Here is a 19402-nt window from a genome sequence, read left to right as displayed (position 1 = left end):
GTCCTTCAGATATCCTGGCCCCGAGCCATATTTAAGCTGGGATTGTGTATTTATTTATAGCATTCCAAACTGTCCTTTTCCCACTAATCTGTGACCCTGATAGTCAGAATAATTTACTTTCCTTTAGATTTTAGAAAGCATTCATGAAAGAGTAATATGGTTTTTGTCTGGCTATTTTCTTAATGGCAATATGTTGAATGTTTTATTTACAGATTGTACAGCACCCTGTTGGCTCACCATAAACAGCACATCAGGAACTTTGCAGCAGAAAGCTTCACCTTCCTGATGAGGAAGGTAGGTGATATTTAGGAAGTGGCGACTTAGTGGGAGGAAATAGGAAAAGTGAAAGAGATGTAGGAACCACTTTCAAATCAAGTTAACAAGATAGCTTTGGTCCTTAATGAAATAAAAAGAGTTGCATCTCTTGTTTTTGGGGAGGTGTCTGTTATCCATTCATTTAAGTGAACATATGAAATTGACTTCTGCTCAGTGAAGCCATTGGGGCTTCTACCCTATATTGTCTTAACTGGTAACACATTTTTCAGGGTTTCAGGAAGCTGTTTCCTGTCACCTGCAACTTGATCAGTTATAATGTAGAAGCCCAGGATTGACTTTGGGAGTTCTGCAAATAAAGCTTGGGCTGAACCACAAAACTCTGGTGCCTCAGTTTAAATGAGGCTCATTTTAAGAAGGATATAGACAAGTTGGAGCAGATTCATAGAAGGGCAACAAGGATTATATATTCTTCAAATACTTCAAGGGCTGTCCAGAGAGGAGCGGGGAGGCCTATTCTCTGCTGTTGCAAATGGTATGACCAAGTCTAATGGTTTGAAGGTAAATTTTGATTGAACGTTAGAAGGAACTTTTTGATGGTAAGAGCAGTTTGGCAGTGGAACCAATTGCCTAGAGAGATGGTGGAGGTCTCATTTGACCATCTTCAATTATAGTCTGGGCACCTACCTTCTGGGGATACTTTACCTGGTGATCCTGCATTGAGCAGGGAGTTGGATTCAGTGGTCATGAGGCCATTTTCAACTTGATTCTGTCATTTGATGATCCTTCCCAGTGGATGCTATTCTGATTGAAATAGATGCATATCTTACTTTAGCTTGCTTTGTCCAACCTAACATTCTTATGTCAAGTCAAGTTATATATGCATTTTATGTTCCTGAGTTAATAAAATGACTTTCAATCTGCAAAGGGTGTTAATACTGCATTATTTCAAATTTTACCTGAGTTTCTATTCCCCCCCATTCTAAATTTCCTGCAAATTTAATTTTCCATGAATCTCTTTGCAATATCTGCCTTAGTTACCAGCTAGTGAAATAGAAGTTGCATGATAATAATATTTATTATCTATCTCTTTATATGTAGTCACTGATGCAGGATGTGGGTAATATCAAAAACCCTGTAATTATATCTTCATTACAGACTAGAGTGAAGGACACGGAAGCTTATCTAAATCCATCTAGTATATTCATGCCAAGCTAGGATTTGAGCCAAGGATTTTTACCTCAGTCAGCTATTATGCAATACCATTTTTATACTGGCCTACTTCTCAAGGTTTCTGTAAGGGTGATTGACTGATCTTCTGAGTGAAATTTGCTGTAATAATTTCGGTAAAGAATATTCTCTGGTTTCACAGGCCTTGAAGGAATTGTTCTCAAATGTCTAGTTTGAAACTGGGAGGCGTAGGAAAAAAGGATTGTGGAAAGTTAAATAGATAAATAGCAGCCAAGAGGTCTGAGAGCAGGATTAATTATGCTGGATACCCAAGTTAAGACATGTGTGATGCCCACTCTTTCAGGTGGGGTTTGGCATGTGCTCATACAATAGAGCCAGATAGCAAAAGTCAGTAGGCAAGATCCTTTTATTTATCTGTTAGCAGTGAATAGAATTGTAGTTTTATTGGCCTAAAGGTTAGTCCATATCATGTCTGCAGACACCACTTTGGCCATGGATACCTCCTGGCACTTGCAAAGTTCCTTGTGATGCTGGCAGGTTTTAACTAATTTGTTTTATATTTAGCTTATCTTTTAAAAAGCAAAATGTTAACATCCAGCTGCCTGCCATCTTTATTCTTCACAATGCCTCTAAGCCTCACATGGGTACAGAACTTTTCTTATGAAATAAAGGCGCAGTATCCGTAGTTGCCTTGGTTATTGTACTGCAGTCAATCATACTAGATGGGTTAAATATAGAATATAAAGTTATAGTAATTCTTCTAAGGAGACAAACTTTAATAAACCCTAGTACTCGGTTGAACATACTGTACTACTAAGAGTTGAACATACTACTAAGTTTATTTCTGTTTCACAAAACCTCTTGTTTCTCAGTAAGTCACACATACAAATAGACAAGACAAAGTGTGATTATTTCCTTGTGCCCAATAACCTGGATCATCTTTTAGTGAAATGAAATGTTCAGCTAGCTGTACTGAATCAGTTTTTATAACTAGAAGTGATGCATAGCGCAGTGAGTGAGTGATGCTGAATGTACTATAGTTATACCTCAGCAAAAAGATGCTAAAGAGTTGTTAAAATATATATGCATCCTAAAAATAGTGTTCTTTGGTCCAAAACACACTGCAGAAATATTCTAGTTTGAGATCTCTTTAACTGCCATAGCTCAATGCTAGGGAATTCTGGGAACTGTAGTTCTGTGAGGCATTTAACATTCTTTGTCAGAGAGCTCTGGTGCCACAATAAACTACAATTCCTCAGATTCCCTAGCATTGAGCCAGGACAGTTAAAGCGGTCTCAAACTAGAATATTTCTGCAGTGTGTTTTGGACCTTTGAGATGCAATCATTTTTTGTTCAATGTAAGGGAAGTATATGCTGTTCTCTGTACGTTATAACAAATATTCCAATGAAATAATTTTGACATAATGCTTTGAATATATTTGTATGTAATATTTAAAACAAATGTGCTAAATGACTTTATAATATTTAGAACTTTGGAAAATATCCTGAAAATTTTCTGGTTCTATTTTTTTCTGCTTCTGAGAGGAAAGATAGAACACTTATATAGTTAACTAGCAACCTGTAACATTTGAAATCCTGCTTTCTTTAATTAGTTTGTATGCATTGTAGTGGAATAGAAAATTGTTTGTGTCCCTTTGAAAGGAAAGGGATCACCAGTAATGTTCAACTGTCTTCCAGTGCACAACAAATGAATTAGAGATAAGATTTCACCTTGAGATTTTCTCTTACAGGTTCCTGACCAAAACACACTTTTAAACGTAATGTTCCTTGACCTAGAAGAACATCCAGAAAAAGTGGAAGGTGTGGGACAGTTAATTTTTGAGATGTGTAAAGGTGTTAGGAATATGTTTCATTCCTGTGCAGAAAAGGTAAACATGTGGAAATCCGGGAGATTTTGGAGGGGGTTGACTCAATTTTGGTGATCTTTACTTTTCTCCATTGGGTGGTAGATGTAGGTCCTGTCTTCTCCAATCTTGTACTTTACAGCTGTGTTAGATTACAATTCCATCATCTGTAGTCAGCAAGACCGATGGCCATGCTGGCTGCAAATGCTGGGTCTGTAGAATTCATCTGCATGATACTTGAATTAAAGAAGACAGCTGTAGATGAGCATTATGCATTTCACTCTTAAAGTAGCTTTTCAGGGTTTTATTTTCATTTGTAGCACTCATGCCTGTTTTTAAAATATTCAATCAGACCATACCTGTGGATTAAAAAGTCTTAATTTATGTATCTTAATCTTGTAGAGAGCATCATTTTGCTGTAATATGTCTGTAATATGTAAGGCAGCTACTTAGTGAAAGCAGGTAGCAGTCTCAATCATATTTGCTTGAAAGTTAGCTTATGTATGACTGAATGAGTTGAACAGTCTTCCTGGAAATGAGAAATGCCTTAATGTAAACAGTTATAATACTAACATGATGTGTCTTTCTTTTTACAGGCTATAATGTTAATTCTGCAAAAGATAGGGCCAGTTACAGAAACAGAAGTTATACTCCCTTGGATCTCTGTTGGAGAAGTATGCAAGCATATGGCACAGTCAGCTGCTGGATTCATCTACAAGGAGCATTTTGGCACATTTTTCAGATGTTTACAGGTGAGTTGTTGTTCACTGGAAAGCAAATGGATCTGCCATATTCTCGCCCTCTAATTATGGTACTGTTTTGTATGAGGTGGGATTAGTTTGTGGTAGGTTTATGGCAAGTAGACTTCTAGGCTCCCTCACTAGGTTTTTTTTTCCTTCTAAAGTTGTCAACCGTAAAATGAGGTAATAGATTAGTTTTATCACATTGCTCAGTAGAACAGGGTGGAAGAATACTGTAATGCAGTCACAGACAAAATTCCTCTTTGCTACAAATATTTTCTTGAAGACGATTCCTCACATTTTCCTTCTTTTTTCAAAAGTACAGTACAATCCCTATATCCATGGTGGATACAGTCCTGGACTTACTGTGGAAATGCAAAACTATAGATAATAGTGGACCCTATAGAAATAAATGACTTCTGTCAGAGGTTGACCATAGAATTGTACTGGAGGACCTAGAGATTCCTAGACAGAACGCCTCTCAGCATTTCTAGGTCCTCTAGCGCAACTCCGTGGTCAATTTCCAGCAGAAACATGCTATAGAATCATGCTAGAGGACCTTGAAATTGCCAAGAGAGAACGTATTTTTTTGAACCCGGGTAAGCAAAACCACAGGTACCAGTCCTATGGATATGAAGGTCGTACTTTGTAGCCATGTTGCATTTTTGAGCACATTATGTTAAAGATCAGCGTGGCATGCTGTTGAATGCATGAGTCTTTAGGTCCTGTTCAGACTGGCCATTAAAGCTGGCCTGGGGGCGGAGTCAGGGTATCGCATCCACATGATGCACACCCCAACTCTGCCCCCCAGGGTGCCATGATGCTGCTCCACACGACGCAGCACTGAAGCAACACCATATAGCTGTGCTGCCGTGACTATGGTGCCCTTTCTAGGGTGCAAAAAGGACACATTTAGAACTGCTTGATATTCATGCTTAGAATCATAATTGCAACCCTGCCCCCATCTTGCTTAACAGCCAGCAGCAGCACTGAGTGATGAAAGTGTGTTCTGCTGGTAAACAGGGTACTGCAAAATTATGTTTCCAGATACTTCCTGGCAGCAGGATGCAGCTTGGACCCCATTGCAATTCCTTGTTTCACTGCAGCTTACAGGTGCGAGGGGGCTGGAAGCAGCTTCCTGCAGCATTCTGATTAGCAGCAAATCAGACCTTCATTGCTTGGTGTGGCTACTGAATGTTAAGAAAAGTTTGGGAGTGAGGTCTGGAAACAATATTTAGTTATGCAGTTGTAACTACATCTATCATGTAGGATTTCTGCTCTGATTTTTGTTGTTGTAATTACTGGTACCGCTTAAAGATATTTATTTTGCAAATATGTTCTCTATGAGCTCATTTCTTGAAAAAACCCAGTTTGTGTACTCTAGGGTAGGTGGAAGGAAAAGCGTAAGCCACTTTGATTTGTAAGCCACTTTGATTGTTTTAACAGAAAGCAGGGTAGAAAGAAAAGTTTTATTATTTATTTATTTATTTAAGTATAAGATTGCATGCTGCTGAACTGCCTGGTTCTTGCAGATCCTTTTATGTGGGGTTTTGTTTTTGTTTTGTTTTTTGTCTTTGTTTTTGTCTAATTTTGTGTTAAAAACTTATTTTTATTAACAGAAATCAGTTCTCCAGCTCAAAGGAAAAGTAACCAAGGACAACTACTGTGAAGTTTCTGAACAGGTCGAAAGGGTGTTGCAAGTGTATTTGACCATTGCAGAACATGGGCATGGTTCCAAGGTCACACAGCCTGAAGAAGTTTGTAAGGTGGGTAATACTCTTTATTTTGCTAAAACAGGTTACATGAATCTGAGTGACTATGCTGTATGGGGTGATTTTGGGAGCTGTAATCCCTTCTGCCTTGTGCTGCATTCATAAAATAATAATTGAAATTAAAGCATGGTGTTGAAGTATTCAACTTTATGCCAAAACTGCAAAGGCTTTTGTTGTTGTTTTGTATTGTATTTTAAGAGTGTTTTTAATAATTCTTCATTCTTTGATTCCACAGACATTAACCAAAATTATAGAAATACCTGATCTCTCGGTGGCATGTTGCAATACCCTGCTCAAAGTTATTTCCGTTTTGCTTCTTGATGCAAATATTATATTACCGGATTCTTTGGTGAAAGAAACAGTTGAAAAGGTAACAAGATTAGATATGGTTAAATTATTATAAATAACTTCTAGAAAACATGGTTCCACACATTCTTTTTCTTTCTCTTAATCAGATAGTCTTCTCCCTCCAGGATAGATGAAGCACTGCGGGCTATATAATATTAGAAAATGATTTGCTAAACAGGTCTGTGGCCAAAGATTGTACACTCATGGTTTAAGAAAATTTATCTGTTGCATCCCTGTTAAATATTTTAGATTTTTCCTTTAAAGTCAGGTTTTTCCCAACCAGTTATGCACAAATGTGTAAGTGGAAGTCCACAGCTCAATAGCAAATTCAATCCAAGGTAATTCCAGTTAATGAGTTCAGATAAAAAACCTGGGTAAGACTTATGTTTGAGAACTTTTAGTTAGAGATGTTGTTGAACTGGATGGGCAGATGAAGTGACTATACTGTAAGTGACCACAAATGAGCTCAGGTACATGGGAAGACTCTACTTCATTTTTCATTTGCTTCTTAACAGGTCTTCCAAAGTGGATTTGAAATACGTTCTGTTTTGGACTTTTCTAAAGACATGTTTCTGATGGAACAGTTTGAAAGGGTAGGCAAAGTTTTTATAACCTTTTAAAGGTCCTCATGAATTTCTATTGAAATGAATGTGAATTATTGCATATATAATCTCTGAAAACCTAACTCCCATCAGTAAAATCATAAACACTTTGCCTTCTTCTGTTATTCATTTAATCTAACTTTGCTTTGTATTTATGCCATCCTTTGTATCTCGGTTAATATGAAACTAAAATATCATTTTGACCCGACATCTTAGCATTTTGGAACTTCAAAATAAGCATACAGCTGTAGTTCATTGAACCCTCAAACTGGTGAGCAGGAATAAAGAATGGTTTGTTGAAGTATGGAGGTTGTGGAGGTTTAAATTTGTGACAAGAATGTTTTTTATCATTATTATTATTATTAGTAGTAGTAGTAGTAGAATTATACCCCACGTTTTCCACAAAACTGGGATTTGAAGAGGCTTACAATTAAAATAAGCACAAAGTTGAAATTAAAGTAATAAAACAATAGAATTAACAACACTAAAAAGTTTGAAAGATGCAATTAAAATACTTAAAAACAGTTTTAAAAACAATATTGGAAACTTAAACAGAAATCTGAAGCAAAGATAATGATTTACTTTATTTGTATTAAACTTTATAGGATGCTTTTTTATTCAGTGTATCACTGAGGCAGAATGGCATTATGTTCCATTCTATATATACTGTAGCTTTCACATTCATTTTGAGTGATGAGAGGAGAGACTTCCAAAAAACAAAAATACGGAAACCTTGATCTTTTGGAAATTCTGGCATCTGTACTTCCCATAATGTAAATGCAAATAGAATGCTCTATTATTCATTATCTCTTTTCCCAGCAATTTCTTCCAAGTCTCCTTGAGTATGTTGAGACCTGCATTTGTGGAGATGATGCTCTGGTTCAGGAAGAGGCCCTGGCACTTTTGGCTAAGCTCATCCTAGAGAAAGCAGAACCTCCCTCGGTTGGATCTATGGCATTTGAGAAGTACCCCCTTGTTTTTATGGAATCAACTGAAGGGTATGTGTCCCAGGCAGTTTGTGAGAATGTTGTTTATTGTTGTATTGCTGAAGGTATCATCAAACAAACTTTTATTTGGTATGGTAGTGATTTTTTATAGGCCATTCTGTGGGTTTAAGGCTTAAATGAAACATTATATGTATTCTGCCTTGGTCCAGGCCTCGGAGGTGGAGAAGATCTGCTGGACCTGATCCTATTCCCCACCACCACTCCCTTCTCCTTTTGTGTCGTGTCTTTTAGATTGTAAGCCTGAGGGCAGGGAACCGTCTGACTAAAAAATTTATGTACAGCGCTGTGTAAACTTACAGCGCTTTATAAATAAAGGTTAATAATAATAATAATAATAATAATAATAATAATACTGTATCGTAGGAACAGGGAAGAATCTAAGTTGAACCTTGCTCTGTTTTCAAGTACTGGTTGTATTGAAATCACAAATGTGTATTGCCAGGAAACTAGCTTTCAAGCAGAAGTCTTCCATTTAGCTATTAAAGGTTAAAAGTGACTTCTGTGAGAATATATTAATCTTTAGTGTTGGACCAGTTGATCCAATGTTACAATTCAAGCATATGGTTATTTCCTAGCTTTTCCTAGTAGTATGTGTTTCAGTGACCACCCTCTATAAATCAAGTTCAACTGTCTCTCAGTTATTGATAGGTAGAATTCTGATGAGTTTCAGTGAAGTCAAGACACAGTCCAGAGATTATTTATTCCAGAATAACCTCATCAACCTCAACAGGGGAGGAAATGATGCAGGCTGCCTCTGATACAAATCTGAGTGCTGTTGACATTTCCATGGTGAATGGAGAATTCTGAAACTTCTTCCTCTTAATTTCAAAACCAAAAGAGGGAAAACATTAGTAGAAAAATATCAGGAATCTGGACCTTAAGGTATCAAAATAAAAATGTCAGGTTCCTCCTTTGAAAATTCTTTATATTGGGAAATTTTGCAGAGGCTTTTGTGGGGGAAGAATAACAGGTGTGTAATGGGCAAGAGACATTGTGGTGTAGTGATTTCAAGAAGACTACAACTCCAAAGATCAGAGTTAGGTTCTTTGCTTAGCAATGGAAACGCACTGGGTGACTTTGGGCGAGTCACACATTCTCATCTCCAGAATATCCTTTGATAGGTTACCATAAGTCGCAAACAATTAGAAGGCACACAACAACAACAGTGGACAATAGTGGCAAACATAGTCTTTGAAATAATGTACAAGAAATATACATGCAATTTTATGTACTGGTCAGTTTCTGTACGGATCCATTTTGTTTCAGATCAAAAAGACAGTTGAGAAGGAAGACAACAGAAGAAAAAGAAGAAAAAGCGGTGTTGGATTATATTCTGTCATGCATTCAGTTACCAGAAAACAGAAACATGGCTAATCTTTCACAACCTTGGGCAGCACTTGTTGTGCTGCCTCATATAAGGTAAATATGTGAGTCTTTGTAGCTTACTGTAGTTTTGTTTTAATTGTAAAAAAAACAACATTGCATGTGGTGGTCATAACAACTTAGTGCCAGAACTAGTTATTTTTTACTTTGGTTAATGAAATGGCCTTTGAGCATATGTAAGCTGATCACTGTTGCCATAGAATAGATAAGTATAAGAGGACATCTGTGTCTTCCACCAGGTATCAGTATGTATTATCTTTTTTTGTGATTTGAAATGTGACGTGAAAGGAAGTCGTCACAGAGATTGTAAAACCTAAGATGCTTTGCTGGACTAAGCACTATGCCAAAGAAAACAAAAATCCAATAGTCTTATCAAGTATCCTTTGCAACATCGCCGAGGATCCTGGGGAATACTTCTTCGATCATTGTTAATTAATGCTTTCATTGAATTATCTTAAATGACAGTAATATTCAATTTAATGGCAATGTCATTTGGGTTAAATATACCATTAGCTGAATTTTAAAAAAATTGATGAACAATTGACAACTTTATTTTTAGTCAGTTCCACTCCTTTAAATGTCTTCTTTCTTCAGATTTGATATAACTTCTGTTTCCACATCTTAGTAGCTTCTGGGGAGAATTATTTAAAATATATTTCTGTTGCCACAACAATCTTTTCCTTGGATTGTGTGACTCCAAAGTAGTGTAGTTGTCTTCCTGAGGAGTGAAGTATTAAACACCCAAATAATTTGGTGCCTGCAGGACAAGTTTGCCTAAGAAAATGCCAGTTGCAAGGTGTGGCAAACCATTTTCTTTTCCTGTACTCAAGTGTAGAATGTAGTAAAACATATTCATTGGAAGCTAAGAATACTTAGTTTACCTGAAATCTTGAACTGCAGCAACAAGTTAAATTTGTATTTCAATATTTTAACAGACCTCTTGCCAAAGAAAAGGTCTTACCAGCTATTAAAGGTTTTGTTGAATATCTCTTTACTGCTCTGGACAAAGGACAACTCTCCAAAGGTTAGTTCCTTAAAATAATATGTCATTGCTGTATAATTGTGGATAAAAGGCAAAATATAGTATGTATTGGAGATAGAAGTACTGTTGGCCCTTCATATCCACAGGGGTTCTGTTCTGGACCCCTGTGCGGATGCCAAATACCACAGGACCTCAACTCTCATTATAGTCTGTGGGAATGCATTGGTCAATGGGAATGCGTGAGACCGCATTGGTGCAGCCATTTGCACATACCACCATTGATGAGAATGAGGAAGGGCCATCCGCGGATGCTCCAGTCCATGATGGCAAGCCCACCGATAAGGAGGGTGACTATATTCTAAGATTTTCTTGACGTCACACAGTGTGACAGTATTTCTGCATGGTAGAGGGTTGGAATGGATAGTCCTTGTGATCTCTTCCAGCTCTACGGTTGTAGTACGATGGGGAACTCAGTATCTATGGGGGATCCGTTGTGGACCCCCCTCCCACGGATACTAAAATCTGAGGATGTTCAAGTCCATGTTGTCACCAATGGCAGTGAGTGCACGTGGCTGCGCCACAATTAGGGACAGCCCCCATCCCCAGTGGCGGCGCATACACATGGACGTACTGCCATTAGGGGCAATGGGACAAGGGCTTAGCTAAACCCCTATTATCCTCAGTGGCAGCACAGCCACGTGCATGCACTACCATTGGGGACAACAGGCTTGCTGTCCATGGATTCTCAGATCCGCAGATGGCAAGTCCATGGATACAAAGGTTCCACTGTACTAAAAAACATTGTTTTTTGCCAGAAGTCATCTTAAGTTGGCTTAAAAACAGAAGAGGAGTTGTATCACAACTCCCAGAATCCTCCAACCAGTATGACCAGTGACTGGGAGATTCTAGAAGCAGCAGTCCAAAAATAATGTTTTGAAGCTCCGAGTAGATGTATCTTGGGGAAAATGGACTGATATAGAAGATTAGTGACAACTGAGTGAATTCTCTACTTGACAACTTGTTCATAAAACCTCAAGCTATTGTGAAGTCATTGGCCTGTTACAGACAGCCAAAATAAAGCTGCTTCGAGTCACAGTGGAGCTATGCTGTTTCAATGATGCATGCGTCCTAAGAGTCCAGAAGCCACACCAAAGCCACGCTCCAGTCCTTAGGGCTGGAGCGTGGCTTTGGTGCGACTTCTGGACTCTTAGGACGCATGCATCATTGAAACAGCATAGCTCCACTGTGACTCAAAGCAGCTTTATTTTGGCTGTCTGTAACAGGCCATTGAAAAGAATAAAAGGGATTCTAGTTTAGCTCTGACCTTTGTTGCAACATGCAAAATTGAATAGCTAGCTATGCCTGAGTTGGCCTTTTGCCATGGAAGCACAGGGAAATTCGTTGCTTATTCTGATGTAGGAGTTATTGGTTATAGAAGTTGTCATTTGTAAATATTGGGTGATGATTCTGTCTTTAACAGATATAAGCAATTACCAGTAATGCTGATGCTTCATGAATGGAATGTTTTCCTCTTTCTGGGTTCTATTCATCTTATAACTTGATTATCTTGATTAAAATAATGACTTGGCAATCAGGAAGATATTTAGAGGTTGCAAAACCCCTGTGCTTTGTAAATTAGTGTGGTTTTGCTTTGTTTAATGCCAATCCCTTAGTCAGGAAGCTGCCTTGGACAAAATGGACTTTCTTGTGTCAAGGCGTGTGCAGCTTACTTAAAAAATAACAAAGCTGCTAACTTCCTCAATAGCCATTTTTTAATATGTAACCAAAAACTCAGTCCTAGCTAAAGAGTGGGGAAACAAAAATGTTTTTAAAGCATACCAAGAAAACCTTGAAGGGAGGGTCTGTTGGATCATCAGTTCCATAATTTGGATCCACAGTAGGGAAAGCTCTGTCCTATGTCCCAGCCAGGTGAGTTCTAAGGAAACCAGATGTTGAATAAGGCCTCTTATGACTTCTCTAGTATGCAATCAAATTCTTACACTGTTCCCTGTTTCTTTTCTGGAATGCTCTCGATTTCCCTTGATTTGGTTTATACCATAGCACAGAATTTCTGTATGACCACATGGCTAAAATGTCCATATTGAATATCAAGAGCAGAAAGATCAAATGTGTAAATTATGTGCATCACTGAAAGCAATTAAGATAAATGATGTGCATTCACATGTAAATATTAGCACAGGCTCAGGTAAAAACAGCAAAGTCACAATGAGCTGTTCATCTAGATTGCAAGAGGGCCCATAATTATTTAGTGATTACTTTTCCCCATAACTTACATTATTTATGAAGTAGAGTGTTCAACATCCCAGTAGATATATTTGCAGCTTTTTACATGTAAGATAGTGGTATTAGAGTGGTATTAGACATATCAAAGTAGCTGTATCTTGTATTTTTATATTCTGTTTTAAATCTGAGTTCTCAAAGCACTTCTTAAAGAGGAATTTTGTGTGTGTGTGTATTAATATAAGTTATTCTGTTTCATTTTCCTAGGAAACTTGTTTGTGGCCTGCCAAGCTGTGAGCACACTGCTTAGCTTAGCGGAATCTTTGGAAATTCTAGATCTGTTACCAGTGGAGCATGTAAAGACTTTGTTGATGTATGTAAGAAAGAAATTTTAACTGTGATATATAAAATATTCAGTCTATGTGAAGTGTACTCATTTCCTACTGCATTTTTCCAAAGAAGAACTGAAGTTTTCTGAGACAAGACTTGCCTTGCTAAAAGCCCAATAGTAATGATTGGGTTGAGAGCCAGCATGGTATACTGGTATGCATGTTGGGCTAGAACAATGGGAGACCAGGGTTTGAATCACTCCTTGGCCATGGAAACCCACTGGGTGATGTTGGATAAGTCACATTCTCTCAGCTTCAGAGGAAGGCAAATGCAAACCCTCTCTGAATATTAACCGATGTTGCATAATTAGTGTTCATTGTCTATCAGAATTGGGGAATATATTTTCTGTTCAGTGTTGCCTTCAGTTGGGAGGTAATCTGTTGGGGCTTTTTGCTGTGGAATGGATACTGTTTGTGAGCTATGAATTGGGAAGTCCCCAGTTTGAACCTCAGCTTTTCTGTGAACTTGCTAGCTGGCCCTAGGTAGTCTGTTTTCTCTAAGCTTCCATTCCCCTATCTGCAGTTTGGGCAATAATAATACTGACTTACATTACAGGACAGTAAGGGATACACCAGGTCATGTATCTGAAGTTCTTTTGAACACTTGAAACCATTGTAAAATTGTTAAACATTATGTTGTTTTCAGGGCTTGGGGATTTATATATTTATTTATTGGACTTCAGCTCCTAGAATCCCTTAACCAGCATTACTTGATTCTGGTAGAAGTAGTCCAAAAGGAACTTTACCAGGTTGTGGTTATTTTACATCTTTTTAGCCTTCTGTTTAAGTACTGTACACATAAATATTCACTCTTTTTCCAGGACATTTCCTTCAGAGCCATCTGCACTGCTGTTGGCTGATCTCTACTCTACAAGGTTGGCCTTGTGTGGTTATAGAGAGCACCTGTCTAAAGAGAATCTGATGGAACTGTTTTCTAAATTGCAAGACAATATTTCAGCCAGTATACCTAAGGTAAACTTACCTGCTAACCATTTAAAATTGAATGCATCATGTTTCCTAATTCATAAATAGTTACTCTTGAAATTCAGTTCCTTAATACAGAGCCTAGTGGTGTTAGCCAGATTTTGCCATAAAATTAGAGTAAAACATGTAATTACTATTCCCAGTGGTGAAATTCATCACATTTAGGGTATGTATGCTTGCATTTCACCTAGTGTTGCATACTTAATAGTCTGAATTATGCTCTCTGGCAGTATATATCTTACAAATGAACATGACTTTAAGGCAAAGATAGAACAAGCATAAATCAGATATAAGGATCAAAATCATTATAAACCCTGTTCATGAGCTTTTAAAGATCACCACAAAATTACATGCCTCATGGTAGCCATACTGGAATGACTCAGTTCAGGGAGAACATGAGCAGAACAAGAACTTGCATTAAAATTTGATCATATCAGTCTTGCTTTGAACATAGTTTACACTACGGAGAGGCATAATCTGTAGTTACACATCAGTTTTTCATGTTGTGCTTAATACTCCTTATATACTGTGATGTTCCTTTGAATGAAACTGGAATATTCACTTTCTACTATCCTACCATTGATTACCCCTTGTGTCTGTCTGTTCTTGTATCTGAGGAAATACGTTTTATTGACAAAAGTGCATGCAGAAAGCATAAATTACACTTTAGTCTAGTGATGCTACGTGGTTTACAGTTAAGACTACTGTCGTTATTCCTTTTAGTCAGTGTATAATAATTGCATCTTTTCAGTGTACAGTGTACTTTACAACATAAACAGAGGTAATGAAATTTCCCTTTCAATAGGTACGGCTGTTGACAATAAGGATATTAAATCATTTTGATGACCTTCTTCCAGTAGAAACAGAGGTAAAGTTTCAAGTTGTAATTCAGCGAAGCAAATTTTTGTATGACATTCATGTAAAAATAATGCTGCTCAAATGCTGCTTGAACAGCTAAGATTGCTGTGGTAGATGAAACACTGTGGGATTCTTAGATTACATAACAACATAACTGTGTTGATATGAGATTTTTCTGTCCAGGTAATCTTGGATTAGAACTGTGGTTAGTGAAAGCTTGATACTTGCTAGAATTTAAGAAAAGGTAATTCAGTCATGCTTTCTTTTTCAAAAAAAGTCACAAATAGCTAGGAATAGGAATTTAAATTGTGTGTTGCAAATTTTTCTTCCTTATTGAAAAAAAGTTTATATAGGTCCAAAACACACTGCAGAAAATAATCCAGTTTGAGACTGCTTTAACTGCCCTGGCTCAGTGCTACGGAGTCCTGGGAATTGTAGTTTATTGTGGCACCAGAGCTCTCTGACAGAGAAGGCTAAATGTCTTACAAAACTACAGTTTCCAGAGTTCCCTAGCATTGGGCCAGGGCAGTTAAAGCAGTTTCAAACTGGATTATTTCTACAATGTGTTTTGGACCATAGTCTACTTTGGGGTTTCTTATTTTCCTTGTATATTAAATTTCATATCTTGGATCCTCAGCCAAGATTTCTATGTGCTCGGGGACTTGTTTTCTTTGAATAAGATGTGTATGCATGCAGCCTTGTTTAAAGGAATGTTATGTATTTTTTCTAGTTTATTAAGGATGCGAACACTGGGGATCTGCAGTCTGTGTTCACTATATTGCTTCAAGCAGAACTTGTACCTGCAAGTGTCAATGATTATCGTGAGAAATTGCTCCACTTAAGGAAGCTAAGGCATGACATTGTGAAATCCCTGAACCCTGAGGGACCTTTACAGGAGGTAAAATATTATTTATTGAAAGACACATCTCAACTTCTACCTTTTGTTTAAAAAAGGTCATGTACGAGTCAGGTTTTACTTTATGGTTTTTTCATAATGGGTGTAAAAACACTGTGAGTGCAACGGTAGCTGGTTTCTAGAAACAGATTTGTCACAATGGCTGAGAACAAGAATGTCCCCATTTCTCTTTTTCACTTAAGGAAATGGGGAGACCCTGTGACCTGAGCCTGACCACTGTGAATTATGTTTTTAACTTTGCATTAATGAAGACTTAAGGAAGTTAGGTTAAAAAAGTTAAGCTTCTATTAGCAAAATTGAGGAAAGTTATCTTGTTTATCTTTCAGATGAAAATGTATTTCCCTCTATTGTTCTCCAGAGCTTTCCATTCCACTAGTGAATTATTACCGTGCCTTTTTTGATTAAGTGCTCAATATGTCTGCTGACACAAAATGGCCAGATGTTTGCAAAGAAAGGGCTTATATGTTCTATTGACTACTGTTCCCCCCTCCCAACCACTATTCCCTAGGGATTGGGCAGGAATGGGGAATGTGTGTGACCATGGACTGCATACAACTTCCAGGTCTGTTTTTGCAAGGTCCGCTCAAAATTGGATAGTGTGGGAGGCAATTTTGGAACATTTTTGTCTTTTCCCCTTTAGTGTTTCATGTCCAATTTTTTTCATGTCCCAACAAGTGACTGGGATGTTTTCTTTGGGTCAACATCCTATTGGGAACAAGGCCTCTCCTGGTTCTAAATTGTCCAGAGTGAGCCAATAATGTGTTGAAACTACAATCCATGTCCCCTAGCTATTTGAGGCCAAAAATGTATTTTGTAGGTTGTATTGGGGTGCATCCCTCCAAGATCCCCTATTAGACCAACATGCTTTTCTCAACAGTTGCCAAGCCTAGTTACATTAGTCAGACTCTCCTCTAAAGCAAAGTGTGAGGGGGAACATCTTATTTTAACTAAAAAGTCCATTAAAGAAGAGAAGGCTTTAAAAAAAAAAAAGAGTAACCTTTGAAGGGTTTTGTGTCTGGAGAAATTGCCTCTGGAAATCTAAAGCTTGTCCACCAGGGTACGCTTTTGGTTATATGAGACGATTGGGAGTAGGGAACGTAAGTGTGATCCTGCACAAACAACCTGTCCTTGTATGCATTCTATATGGGAATAGGCAATATGACTAGTATGTCTCTGTACCTGAAGTGTAGGCAACTTCTGTGAGGCCAAGAGCAACTTTTGAGATTAAGCAAGTGCTTGAGGCCTGCACATTAATGGAGCATGGCCACAAGAGAAGGGACAGAGCTTAGCCTTTTCTTTCCTTCTTTAAAAATCATTTTTATTAATATTCTGCATACAAGAAAATTGAATAAAACACGCAGAGAAACACAAAATACAATAAAATAAGATTACAGAAAAACTACAAGGTATGCTACTATAATATTTAACCAAGAATGACTTAATGACTTCCAACAATATGTGCTTATATAATATTTACTAACATTCTGCCTCACTCTATAAACTATCTATTTATTAGTGTCTTACTGATTTTGAAAATCAATAGTCATCATATCACCTTCATTATTTCTCAAAAGACCAATCAGGGATTTTCAATCAGGAGTTTCCAATCTTTCAGAAAGGTTATCAGCAATTTTTCTCTAATCAAAGTAGACAGTTTGTCCATCTCTGAAAACTCACTCATTTTAAACAACAATTCTTCTTTAGAAGGCAGTACGCCGCTCTTCTGTTTCTGAGCATATAAAATAATCTTGCTGCCATAGTCATGTATTGAAGTCATGTATTCGATAACTCCTTTCCAGTTGTTTATCCATCAGCCCCAGAAGAAAAAAAAATTGGGTGTTGATTGTATATTGATCTTTAAAATCCTGTGCTTCAGGTACTTTTTAGCCTTTTTACAAGGTCACCACATATAGTAAAATATCCCTTTTTGTCATTCACATTTCCAACGTACATAATTTGTTAGGTGTCATATACTAACAATACATTATTTTATAGCGCTTTTCTTTAAGATCACAATATAAAGTAAATTTCAATTCCTTTGACCACATCCTTTCTCATTGCTCCATTTGCATATTATATCCAAAGTTCTTAGCTCCGTTTATCATACAATCCTTTACTTGTTCTTCTTCCATATCAAATTTTAACAAAAGTTTATACATTTTACTAATCACATGTTCATTGTTTTTACATAATTGCAATTCAAATTCTGATTTATTTTGTTCAGAAACATAGGTTTTTCTGTGAAATGCTATAACTATAGGGGATCAATTAAAATAATAAACTGGAAGTATTTAAGGGAAGTGTTTGTTGGAATAAGTATCACTCATCTGATTTTCTAAATAGTAATGATAGTTTAAAGATCAAAGCAAACATTTTGGAATGTTATTCTAGGTTCCTCTTCGGTATTTACTGGGAATGTTTTATATCAACTTCAGTCCACTGTGGATTCCTGTGACTGAGCTCATAACGTAAGTATTTTTTCTAGAAAGTAAATACATTTACAGATATAACAATGTATTTTATGATGCTACATGTCTTTGGAAAGTGTTGTTGTTGTTGTTATATTTGCATCCCGCTCTTTTCCTAGAACTGGGACTCAGAGTGGCTTCACAATATTAAAAAAAATACAATTAAAAACATGGAAAAGAGGTGCATTAAAAAGGAATTAAATTATTACAATGTTAAAATAGATAGCTGTTAAAAGAATAAAATACATTTTAAAAAGATAAAACTGTATAACACTTTAAAATGAAAAAACATATCAAGCCGCTCTTTTACAACCATTCCATTTTAAAAGCCTGTCTGAACAGGTAGGTCATAGACTGCTGGCGGAAGGCCAACAAGGAGGGAGCCATTCTGGTCTCCATAGGAAGGGAGTTCCAAAGTCTAGGGGCAGCCACCGAGAAAGTCCTCTCTTGCGTCCCCATCAACCGTGCTTGTGATGGAGGTGGGATGGAGAGAAGGGTCTCTTTTTGGCTGTGCTTTGTTTAAATCTGTGTTTTGTTCTATATAGGTCCTTTTTTGGGTGAAAGGAAGGATAAAAATAAGTAAGTTTGGAAAATTAGTGTAACATGCCCATTAGGTGGATGTCTGCATAAGGTTTTGTGCACATGCTGATTGTGGGTAGCACCAAATATTGTGCAGTTTCTTGCACAGATTCTGTTAGCACATGGGGTTGCACACACAGTCTTGCACAGGCCTTCCATAATATCTTAAGACTAGTTTTAAGACTGTGTTGTGCGTAATCTCCAGTAGTTGTAGAAGAAGAACAGTGACACTGATAGACTTCCTTTTGTGGCTATGTCTTTTGGTACAAAATGTGAAGGAGAGTGTTTTTTCCCCCTTTCTTTCATCTCCATGTTGGAGAATGGGGGAGAAAGGCACTCCTGCTGAATTTCTGCCAGTTATATCCATCTGAAAGAAACATTACTGCTTAGCTTGATATCTTTCTCTATTTAAATGGATAGGAGCAGCCCAGATGCATTTTGGGGATCTAATCTTCTGCATAATCTTTTGTAATCCTTACCTTGGCAGCAAGGAAGCACAAAAAATGAATATTGGAAAGCTGTTAATGCTCAATAATGTTTGCAAAATAAACTAGACATATCAGTTAGTATTCAACTGGCTGCTCAAAGCTAACCAGTCACCTAATTTTCCAAAATACATTTTCCTTCATTTATTTTGTTTTAGTTCTCATGCAAATGAAATGGAGAACAAGCAGTTTTGGAAAGTCTACTATGAACATTTGGAAAAAGCTGTGTCCTATGCCGGTAAGACATTCCATAAAGAGGTTTAACCTTGCCAAGATCAAAGCTACTCATTAATTAAGTCTAAGAGTTGCTGCTATCTCT

At 37.3% G+C, this 19402-nt stretch overlaps 1 protein-coding gene across 1 annotated transcript in view; it reads left to right on the top strand.

Annotated features, from left to right (window-relative positions):
• The window catches only part of LOC149312055 (small subunit processome component 20 homolog), an 81780-nt gene that overhangs the window by 8647 nt on the left and 53731 nt on the right, over nucleotides 1-19402 (top strand). The window contains exons 6-20 of the mRNA XM_089523854.1: nucleotides 213-294; nucleotides 3216-3353; nucleotides 3926-4081; nucleotides 5689-5835; nucleotides 6077-6211; nucleotides 6705-6782; nucleotides 7611-7789; nucleotides 9065-9217; nucleotides 10117-10205; nucleotides 12672-12777; nucleotides 13615-13765; nucleotides 14583-14645; nucleotides 15366-15533; nucleotides 17943-18019; nucleotides 19242-19321. Coding sequence (XP_089379980.1) covers nucleotides 213-294; nucleotides 3216-3353; nucleotides 3926-4081; nucleotides 5689-5835; nucleotides 6077-6211; nucleotides 6705-6782; nucleotides 7611-7789; nucleotides 9065-9217; nucleotides 10117-10205; nucleotides 12672-12777; nucleotides 13615-13765; nucleotides 14583-14645; nucleotides 15366-15533; nucleotides 17943-18019; nucleotides 19242-19321 — 1802 coding nt within the window. The remainder of the gene's footprint in view (nucleotides 1-212; nucleotides 295-3215; nucleotides 3354-3925; nucleotides 4082-5688; nucleotides 5836-6076; nucleotides 6212-6704; nucleotides 6783-7610; nucleotides 7790-9064; nucleotides 9218-10116; nucleotides 10206-12671; nucleotides 12778-13614; nucleotides 13766-14582; nucleotides 14646-15365; nucleotides 15534-17942; nucleotides 18020-19241; nucleotides 19322-19402) is intronic.

Source organism: Sceloporus occidentalis, unplaced genomic scaffold, assembly GCF_023333645.1.
Source record: "Sceloporus occidentalis isolate IW3139 unplaced genomic scaffold, rSceOcc1.0.p SCAF_5, whole genome shotgun sequence".
Taxonomy (NCBI): domain Eukaryota; kingdom Metazoa; phylum Chordata; class Lepidosauria; order Squamata; family Phrynosomatidae; genus Sceloporus; species Sceloporus occidentalis.
Note: the sequence above shows the minus strand (reverse complement) of the source record. Positions and strands in the feature narration are given on the sequence as shown.